At 43.0% G+C, this 11,391-nt stretch overlaps 1 protein-coding gene across 1 annotated transcript in view; it reads left to right on the top strand.

The window, feature by feature from the left end:
- tnpo1 (transportin 1) overlaps window positions 1-10,983 on the top strand; it is an 83,723-nt gene extending 72,740 nt beyond the window's left edge. Inside the window, 5 exon segments of the mRNA XM_084324185.1 lie at window positions 5,040-5,115; window positions 6,606-6,705; window positions 8,061-8,135; window positions 9,415-9,554; window positions 10,902-10,983. Of these exon segments, the coding sequence (XP_084180311.1) occupies window positions 5,040-5,115; window positions 6,606-6,705; window positions 8,061-8,135; window positions 9,415-9,522 (359 nt within the window). The 3' untranslated portion in view covers window positions 9,523-9,554; window positions 10,902-10,983.
- The last annotated feature ends 408 nt before the right edge of the window (window positions 10,984-11,391 follow it).

The raw sequence follows: 11,391 nt of genomic DNA, 5'->3' as shown, positions 1-11,391 counted from the left end.
CTTGCTTTTAGCACAGGTCCGGCAGGAAATAAATATAACGTTTTCCAAAGTAAATGATATTTATTCAACAAAGGGGAATGAAACCCACACACAATTTAACACAGGGGAAGGGGAGAACAAACAGGGATATACAGGAACGACGAACAGCACTAAGTAAAAGATAAACACTAAACAACACACTGGACACAAGCCACAACCTACATGGTTGGGAAAACTGGAAAACCACCCAGCAGAACAAACATGGCTATTAACAACAGATATGTGAACTCTCCGTTCACACAAGCCCACACTACAGAGGGCAATACGGCCAACACACCGTCACTCCGCTCAGGTCAGTGGTAAAAGGCCATGCGAGTGCTCCAGTAGCACACCATGTTACCGCGCTCGCGCGGGACTCTGTGCTGCGTCACGGATCTGGTTGACTCCGAGTTCGATTCCCGGACTCGCCGTCATTTGCCGAATGTCTCCCCCTGCTCTCTCTCCAGTTTCACCCTGCAACTGTCGGTCATGCTTGACCAGGAAAGCGATAAACGCTAAAAAAGTAAAGTTAAAAAAAAAAAAAAAAAAAAAAAGGCCATGCGAGGGGGAGCTCCCGTAGCTCACCGCATATCTCGGCGATATTTCTGCGTCGGGGAAAACCGTGCTCGTCACGGATCTGGGGGACACGAGTTCGATTCCCGGACCCGCCGTCATTTCTCAGAATGTCTTCCCCTGCTCTACATCCCATTTCAACCTGTTTCTGTCGGTCATGCTTGACCAGAAAAAGCGATAAACGCTAAAAAATAAAGTAAAAAAAAAAAAAGGCCATGCGTGTGTGTAGCATCCCAGGTTTTATCCACCCGCCCCTTAAGGCGTGATTGCCCTCAGCTGCCACCATCCTCAGGCAATCAGCACACTCTACAGGGCGGGGCGGGCGGTCGGCCAATCAGCACACTCTACAGGGCGGGGCGGGCGGCCAATCAGCACACTCTACAGGGCGGGGCGGGCGGCCAATCAGCACACTCTACAGGGCGGGGCGGGCGGCACCTCGGAAGGGGAAAAAAAAAGGGGTTTATTAACAAGGTGACACGCCTCAATACACATACAAACACAATATCACTTACCTATACTAACCTGATGTTCACATGGTGTTACAAATACAATAATAATGGTAATGACCAACCCGGTCACATAAGATAAAATAAAATATGAAATGAGGTAGGATAAAATAAATTATTTACAGAAAGTGTCTTGTGTACAAGTGTGCAGATAGTGATACCCTGATTACTTTGATGACGCTCTCCCCAAAAGGCAGTGCGTTCTCTGTGAACGTGCAGGCGTGGGTACAGTGTGGTCTGACATGTCGTAGAACCCCCCCGAAACAATATCCACTTCCATGTCCGTTGTTCCCCTCTGAGGGTAGCGTGTAACCTGCTTAAACAAATATAAATAAAGGGAACGTAGGGAGTCTGTAGATGTGTTCCTGTTTGTTCGTTGTCAGTTTATTTATTTGTTGCTTTTAGTTACTGTTCTTTAAATGTGGATGCATATCTGCCAATAGATGTTGAATGTTGTTAAGGATGGCACACGTTTGATGCAGGATACGTGAAATTCACACTTTAGGGACACAATGGTCTCCAATCCGGTCTCCAATCTGGTCTCCAATCTGGTTACACAATGGTCTCCAATCTGGTCTCCAATCTGGTCTCATGAATCATCCATGAAGGTGTTGGATCAGGAACACAAACTCACCTTCTCGATTTGAACTAATTCACTGAAATTGATACATATTGTTTTGGCTACTTACCCCTATAGCCTTTCAACATAGAATGAAATTACCACAGGACCACTAAACTACGGTTTTAGTATTTTAAGTAAAGGTGTTTTGGTCCTGTGTAAATCTGGCCATTAGAGGTGCTGTAAGTGGTGTTTTTTTGTTTGTTAAAATAAATGATCTACATGTTAAAATAATAGCTCTACACTCCAACAGCCATCACTTATATAGAGTGTCTTGTCAGTAACATGGGTCTCCCAGTCCCTCCACTCTGCAGTAAACAGCCATCACTGATATAGAGTGTCTGGTCAGTAACATGGGTCTCTCAGTCCCTCCACTCTGCAGTAAACAGCCATCACTGATATAGAGTGTCTGGTCAGTAACATGGGTCTCCCAGTCCCTCCACTCTGCAGTAAACAGCCATCACTGATATAGAGTGTCTGGTCAGTAACATGGGTCTCCCAGTCCCTCCACTCTGCAGTAAACAGCCATCACTGATATAGAGTGTCTGGTCAGTAACATGGGTCTCCCAGTTGCTCCTGCTCTGCAGTAAACAGCCATCACTGATATAGAGTGTCTGGTCAGTAACATGGGTCTCCCAGTCCCTCCTGCTCTGCAGTAAACAGCCATCACTGATATAGAGTGTCTGGTCAGTAACATGGGTCTTCCAGTCCCTCCGCTCTGCAGTAAACACAAAATACATTTTCTGGTATCCTGTTCCCACTTTATCTAATCAGGAGAGAGAATTACACACTGCAAAAATGGCCTTGACAATAATAAGAAATAAAAACTAGTTTTAAAGCAAATGTGTGCTTGATACAATTAAAATAATCGACCAGTGCAAGTAAGCAAATTTGGCTTGGCAAGATTTCTTGAAATAAGTCATACATAATATCTAGAGTTCTCTCTCCTGATTGGATAAAGTGGTAAGGGATACCAGGAAATGTATTTTGTGTTTACTGCAGAGTGGAGGGACTGGGAGACCCATGTTACTCTCCAGACACTCTATATCAGTGATGGCTGTTTACTGCAGAGTGGAGGGACTGGGAGACCCATGTTACTGACCAGACACTCTATATCAGTGATGGCTGTCTGAATGTAGACCTATTTAATAACACATTATCTTAACAAAGAAATACCACTTACAGCACCTTTAAGACATCCAATAGAGCCAGTTTTAAATCCGAATTTGAATATGAATCTATAGTGCTACCCACTTACGCAACAGTAATGGGTGGAGGGGCGGAAGTAGAATTAACCGTAGAGCCCGCCCCCCACCGCCTCTCATCAGCCTATCCTGCACTGAACTCTATTTCTAATGAGCCTATCATCTGCTTTCTGCATGTGTCATTTGGACTGTTCATAAATGCCTGTTTTCTTAATGAGAATGTTGCATAGTTTGTGTCTTTTAAACTTAGGTCCTCCCTCCTCTCTGCTGTGGACACTAGTCTCCTTCCATGTAGTTGGCTTGGAGTAATTTGTCATTTCTTTACACCACCCCCCCCCCCCCCTCACACACCCCCCACCACCCCCCAAAAAAAGAGGGAAAAAAAGAACATTTCTGTTTCTTATGTAAAATTAACCTTTTGTGAGTTTAAGGGAGAAATCTCTGAAAGCCCAATTGATTTGTACCTCTTGAAAACCACCGACCTCCCTGGCGTTGAGACATACGTTTTAACATCTCGTAATATACATATATATAAATATATATACTGTATATATACATACGTAGGCTTCGTCAGCAGTGGTTCCCTGATTGATCCTAACTCTTTTTTTAGAAGGTGGCATGCCAACTAGGACCATTCTTTTTTTAATCTATTAATCTAACGCTAATCTTTTTTTCGATTATTCGATTAATCTAACAACAAATTTAGATAGATAGATAATTTTTTTTATTACTCGATTTAATATAACAATTAATTTACCCAAAATAAATATAAAAAACTTGTCTCATAACAATAATAATAATAATTATAATAGAGTCTATTTCAGGCCCCCCCAGGATTCCGCGTAAAAGAAATCTCAAATTCCATGGTGGGCTTTTTAATATTCTGCGATTGTAAAATAGCTATTTCTGCATTATAATTTTTTTTAAGTCATTTTAAAAGTTCTTGTACACCTGTACACAAAATAAACAGCATTTATTGTTTACTTGCTTAAACAATGCACGTCACAGCCTGTTAAACACCTCTGCCCAAGAGGGCCAAAGTCTTTACCGAATCCGGACATCCGCAAACAAATTAGTTTGAAAGAAAATACGGCTATAACTTTGAATTGGGTGTGTATTCAGAGTATCACAAATAACAAAAGATTAAGCTTGTTTGTAGTTATATTAATAGTAATAAATGTATTTTCTGCGTGAGGAAACCAAACCTTTATGGCCTTTATGGTTCATCGTCGTTTCCATGGCCACGGTGAATAAACAAGGCTGCACAGGCAAACCGTGCAAGCTGCTCTTCTGCTAGCTTGCTAACGTTAGCTAGCGTGCTAACATGATGAATGAATTGGCTTGGCTTGGCTTGTACACGCATACCTTGTCAGGCTTTGTCATTGTAGCAACAGTCTGTAATGTTAGTCTAAGCCGTTTCCTCACTCATACCGTGACCGTTTAAGTAAACAGAAAATAATATAAAAAGATAAATTACTTTTAACATGGGGGGGCAATGAAGAAACATGTAGAAAATCTATCTTTAGTGGCTTCTATTAACAGCAGCAGAGCGCACAGAGTGGCACATTGTTAAAATACTCCCACGCTTTTAGACGATGACGGAGGTTTTTCAGCTGCAGCTTCCCCCGGGGGAGAACCCATGCTTTAACCCCCCCCCCGGGCGTCGCAGCCATCTTACTTTGCCATCGCAAAAAAAAAAAACTACGACGCACATTATGCAAATCGACGTATTTCCATAATCGACGACGTCTCACACACACACACACACCCCACCCCCCACCCAGCCCCCCCAATGCCAAAAACATTTGCAGTTTTTTTTTTTTTACAATAATTGTGTTATCAGTGTGTTCTCCCTTAAACGTGTTGTTTGTTTTTAGAGTGTTGTTCATATATGTTTTTCACATTCCAGCCCCGTTAGCGACGGGGCGGGCGATAATAATAATCGACACTATATAGTGGAAAAAAGATCTTATGTTTATTATTATCATACGCAGATTCTGTTGATTTATGTTTCTGAGTTGTTTGTTTGTTTTTTCTTTATGTTCTCCTCCTCCCTCCTCATTGCTCATGTCTTGGTTGGCGTTTGGTGGTGTATAACCGTGATTACCGTTACCTTAGCAATAACAATTGGTCGCCTTGGTTACGTTTGTCCTCAAGAGGTGGCCCCGGTGCTACAGCAGTTTATAAGACCCTGGTGTGTATTATTCAATCTTTTATTTCAACCATTTTCTCTCCCTCCTCCTCCTCCTCCTCCTCCTCCTCCTCTTCCTCCTATCTCCCTGTCTGTCTTACCTGTCTCTCTGTCTGTCTCTCTCGCTCTCTCTCTCTCTCTCTCCACTGTCCGCTGTCTTCTCTCTCTCTCTCTCGTTTCCCCTCTCTCTCTTCTGGCTTTCCTTCTGAAAAGAAGTCTTTTCTGTTTTTCTTATGAATCAGTCCGTAATCATTGCCAACCCCATGTGACTAATCCCGTCTTTTTTTTTAGGTCCTAATTGTGTGTTTTTTTTCTTCTTTTTTTGCCTCAGTAGCACCGTCATGTATTTTTATTATACATCGATTTATTTGATTTCCAGTTTTTGTCATTGTTAATTGTCGCTAACAACCAAAAAAAATTAAAGAATAGTGCATGGCAACAGATTGTCACATGCCTGCTGGTTCAGAAAAAAAATAAACGTTACAGTCCTCCCTGCAAGAGAGCACTCCCAGATTCCCTTCCCTGTCTTTACTAGAACTCCGGCTGCATGCGCCTCTAGTCCCCTCAAACCTTCTCTTAGTTCAGCTAAAGTAATCGTATTTTCAAGGTGCTATAGATGAGGAATTCCTTTTTTTTTTGTTTGTTTGTTTTGTTTTAAATATCCCGCACATAGACAAAAGGCCAAAGCGAAGTTAAGAGACAGATATAAAGTAGTGGTTAAAAAAGAAAAACCCGTAAGTCAAAGCGTTTCAGATGGGAAGGTTTGTTTTGTTTTTGGATCTGTTTTATGTGCATGCCCGACATTCACTAGGACGTTTGGAAGAATATATATTTTTTCTCTCCCCACGATAATGTTTTGACTGATGTATTACTAGAGTGATGTGTTGTTGTTCGCAGGGCTGTCACTTCCCCCCCCCCCAAATCAAAGTGAAAGAGAACTTGTTCAAGTTCTAATTTGAACTTTTCTAATCGGAATCCTCTATTATAAACTGGATTTCCCCCAAGGGGATCAATAAAGGAATATCTTATCTCATCTTAAACGCCGCCCCCCCGAGCGATCCCAAAACAATTCTTGTCATCGGTTTTGATTGTAGAAAGACGCAGACCTGCGGCAAGAGCGAGGCGTCTGAATATTAATTAAATCATTTAGAATTCCATCACATCATTATTAGAGTTCATATTTCCAGGTTCGATCGATATTCTGAGAAAAAATTCATAAAAGTGACAGCCCTGGTTGTTTGATATTTACTCATAAGTATTGTCAACGTCGACCTAATACTGATAATAACATGAAAAGGTTAAACGATGGAAAGTTTACTGTTAAACATCCACGACATATTTCTTGTAGTAGCGATATAGACATGTATAGTTATGTATATATATATAGTAGTGATGTGTTTTTGTAGCCTATATTTAAACGTGTTGTGTGAAGTGTGGGTGTTAGATGCCACCCTTGGTGCGTGGGTGTTAAACGGGGTGCTCCTTGTCGCCAGGTGCACCTCTCTACGGAACATCAGAGACAACGAGGAGAAGGACTCTGCGTTCCGCGGAATCTGCACCATGATCAGCGTGAACCCTGGGGGTGTGGTGCAGGTGAGCTGCCTTTCATATAGTACAATAATAATAATAATTCATGGGCGGCTAAGTGGCGCAGTGGGCAAGGCGCTCGCCACTAACGCAGGAGATGCTGGGTTCGAGCCCAGCTCTCGCCGTTGCTTCCGGCTTGGCTGGTCGTTCATACTAATACAATTGGCAGTATTAGGGGGTGGGAAAGCCGGTGGGTGGGGATCGGACGTTGTGGACAGCGACTCCTACAGGTCGGTTGGTGCGCCTGTACAGCAGAATCAGGAAGTATCGGGGGCAGCGTGAGCCTCCCACGCGTTACTCCTCGCCACTGAGAGATCGCGCTGCTGCGGTGAAAAGATGCAACAGGCTGCCTCCTCGAGTACCGGAGGGGACACGTGATGCAAGGCTTGGTCCACATTGCAGCCGACCAGTGGCAGGCATGGTCTAGCAACGTTCGAGACAGGGGAGGGGAGAATTGGATAATACGAAATTGGGATGGGAGAAAAATAGAAAATGGGGAGAAAAAGTAGATAAAAAAAATATAATAATTCATTTATTTTATAGATCGCTTCTCAGTAACCCGAAGTCGCTGACAGTAGGCAGAAAGAAAAGAAAAACAAAGAAACAAAAGAAACATAGAACCACAGGGGCAACAGGGAACAATAGGAAAGACACAGGAACATAGAACATAGAACCACAATAACAAACGATAACAACAGGATGGAGGAGGGGGGTTAAGGTTGGGGAAGGTTGAAGGCTAGGGGAGAACAGGTGGGTTTTGAGACGGGATTTGAAGGTGGAGAGTGTGGGGGAGTCTGATGGTCTGAGGGAGGGAGTTCCAGAGTCTGGGTGCAGCGCGTGAGAAGGCCCGACGTTAGCCACGCTTCTAGGCCTATTTTCTTTTGGAAATAATGATAAATAAATAAAAATGAAAATAACAATAAAAAATAATTATAATATATATATATTTTTTTTGCATTCGACTAAGAGGTTGGCAGTCGACTACGGCTCCTTTCGATCGATTAATATATATATTTATTGTTACCGTATATATATCTAACCACATCTGTCTGTACATATTCCTTACCTACTCTTACTAGTTATTATATCTATATCTGTAGATATTCCTTACCTACTCTTACTAGATAAGCTGCTGGTCAGTATGACCTACTACCTTAGTGTCTTTATACCTGTATCACTGTACATATTAATATTACAACTCTGCACATACATCTGATTATCACTATTACTCGGTAGTACTAATTTATTGTTACTGTTGCACTTTGGTTGGATGCCAAACTTTTCATTGTACTGTACTTGTGCTGTTTGATGACAATACATTTGAATCTAATCTAATACCCCCCCCCCCCCCCCTCTTGCAGGACTTTATATTTTTCTGTGACGCTGTGGCCTCCTGGGTAAATCCAAAGGAGGATCTACGAGACATGTTCGGCAAGGTGAGAAGATGTGAACACAAATCAAATCAAATTTATTTGTAAGGCCCGACAACACACGTTAATGTCCCCTACTGTTGGTCCGGGAGGCCGGAGACTGTCACATGCTTTCCTCCGATGCATGTGCAGCCAGCCGGCAGCCAGCCTGGCAGCGCAGATTCTCACCGGGAGAGTGTAGCGTGTGGAAGGTCACACTACCTCCCTCCAGATCCTACCCTCGCTGTGCAGGCGCCCCGACCGAACTGTAGGGGTCGCTGTCCACAACGCCCAGGACCCACCCATCAGCTTTCCCACCCCTAACACTGCCAATTGTGTTAGTGTGAACGACCAGCCAAGCTGATAGCAACGCCGAGAGCTGGATTCGAACCCAGCGTCTCCAGCGTTGATGACGAGCGCCTTGCCCACTACACCACCTAGCCGCCCCAACATGTCTTCTTTAAACAAGTCAAGAAGAAACATAACAATAAGTCAAGAACAAAACAAGAACACCATAAGGTCCAACAAATTTAAAATAAATGCAAATAAATGAATGAATGCAAGCACTCCCAGACATACCCCACGCGAAGGTAAGGAAAAACTCACTAAAACCTAACAATAGGGGGAAAAAATGCTCCACAGGCAGTGTGGAGGAGAGAAACCTTAGAAGGGCCGTTCAAGGGGGGATCTCCCTTCTTAGATGTCGGTGATAGTAGTGTTGCAGACTAACAGTTGGTGAGCATGCACTCAAGTGTGTAGTGAAACACAGATGAGTGCATGCAATAGCAACTGAACATTTTGAAAAATTAAAGATAGAGCTGATAGCGATAGCAACTGAACATTTTGAAAGATTAAAGATAGAGCTGATAGCGAATCTATTTGAGGCACAGGGGCGACGCAAAGAGGGTCACGTCCTCCCCGTCTTAATCACGGGACGTTCAACACTCCGGTCATCACTCCGAGACAGCCGGAGACAGGGAGATAGGGGGCGGCGCAGAGAGGGTCGCAACCTCCCCGTCATCATTGCGGGACGTCCAGCACTCCGGTCACCACTACGAGACCGCCGGAGACACAAGACTAAACATAAACATGAACACAAGACTAAACATAAACATGAACACAAGACTAAACATAAACACAAGACTAAACATAAACATGAACACAAGACTAAACATAAACATGAACACAAGACTAAACATAAACATGAACACAAGACTAAACATAATCATCAACACAAGACTGTTTCCCAGCAGGAGGAGAACGAGTGTACGAGTATGTTCTAAACTTGGGTGCGTTTGATTTCCAGATCCTTCACGGGTTTAAGAACCAGGTGGGAGAGGAGAACTGGACTCGCTTCTCGGACCAGTTCCCCATGCCTCTGAAGGAGCGGCTGTCAACCTTTTACGGGGTCTAACTGTTGCTATAGCAATGGGCCTGCTCAATGGGGTTCGTTTCTTTGTCTTTTTATTGCCTGTTCTGGGAAATTGGGGTAATCTATACGTTTGAATAACTTGACTACAAAGGCTGACTTTATTACTCGCGAACAAAATACTTGCAAATGTCCTGTTAAAGCGAAAATGCTGTTGTTGTCTGTGTGCCGTAGGAATGGGCATCGATTTTCAAATAATATTAGAAAATCTAATATCGTTTTTGTCTCAAAAATATATTTCTTCCTTTGTTTTTATCGGGAACTACACTGTATAGTGTATTGACAGGGGACCCTATTAACTGCTACACCGCTGGGTACAGGTAGCTAGCTAGCTAGCCAGGTAGCATAACAATCTGTTAACAGCTGGGAGAACAGAAAAGAAAGATGGAGAAAGAGATACTGGATATGTTACATGGTAGCAACGTCTTGTTAGTTTGCCATGTTGTTTCACTAAGCTCACACATTTCAGTGATTCAGAATGAATGCTTTTGTTCCAGGAAAATACGCTAGCCTGGTCCGCTAGTGTTAACGTCACGGTGACCAAATGCGTCCACATTTTTATAGGATTCTATCACATCCATCACGGATAACATTAAAATCTTAAATTGTACCATTATGGTCCCCTTTAGACAACAAACATAATGCTAATGATGCACTTTTGTTAAGATAATTAGGTGACCATTCTCGGTCACTGTACTGAGGTCGCATTAATAGTTTAACGCTCCTGTGTTGAGATCACGTTTTCCTAATCCGGTGCTGACCTGTGAACAACTAGGTGATAAAGGTCTTGGGATTTGTAGTCATTTTGTAGTCATAACATTTTCACCTTTTAAACCAATGCTGCCATCTACTGACAACGTTAAATTGATCAGAGAGGCTACCCGCACCCAAAACACATTCTAGAGATTCCCACTTTTTACTGGTACATACGTTCATATCTAATAGTCTTTAGATGACTAAATATAGATGAATACTCATGAACTTTGATATATATATTCTAAAATAAGTATAATTTCACTTCATCTACCTGTCAGCATGAAATTCCCAAACGCTGACAGTAAAAAAAGCCTGGATGTCGCGCAAAATGGGGCGTGACCGAATTTGGTTTTGGGCGTTCCCAGACAAAGAGAGTGACCGAGATTGGTCTATTGGCTAGCTATTAGCAATGATGGCAGCCAGCTAGCTCGCTTGTTGGATTATCTCACGTTCGCTATTAAGTAAAAACAAAATCATATGTTGAGGGGGGGGGGGGGGGGGTTCTATTGGTATTCGAATAGTTCCCAGTGACTATGGAATTGTAATTGTGTGAGTTTTGTCTCACTGTGCAGTTAATCTAATACCTGCCTCCTTCTTTCTCTCCACAGGTCATTCACTATGGGCGACGACAGGCAACCTCTTATACCCAGGGAACATGTTACCCTTTACTGGGGGGTAGGGTATGCCCGCGGGGGGAGGGAGGGGGTGCGCACCCCTCCCCGATCCTTCTGGGTGGGGAGGGAGGGAGGTGTTAGCCACAGCGGTCACCGCCCCCCAACGCACAGGCGAGGGGGGCAAAGGGACTGGCGGGACAACTTTATCATGGGAGGAAAAAAATTATTTAAATAATTTCTCACACATTTCAATCACAAATAATGGAATTCAGCATAGCCACTTCCTCTTTATTTTTTATTGTTATACATTTTCTTTTGAATGGAATTTGATCTTGCTTGAACTACTGAGTGGAAAGGTAAACCAGCTACTAGGAAGATTCTGACATGAATATATATCATCGTAAATTCAACGTCCATATCTTGGCAGGATTACTGCGGGAAACATATCGAGATCGATAGAGACTGAAATACAATTAACGGGACC

This window comes from Notolepis coatsorum (genome assembly GCF_963971535.1).
Source record: "Notolepis coatsorum genome assembly, chromosome: 11".
Classification (NCBI taxonomy): domain Eukaryota; kingdom Metazoa; phylum Chordata; class Actinopteri; order Aulopiformes; family Paralepididae; genus Notolepis; species Notolepis coatsorum.
Note: the sequence above shows the minus strand (reverse complement) of the source record. Positions and strands in the feature narration are given on the sequence as shown.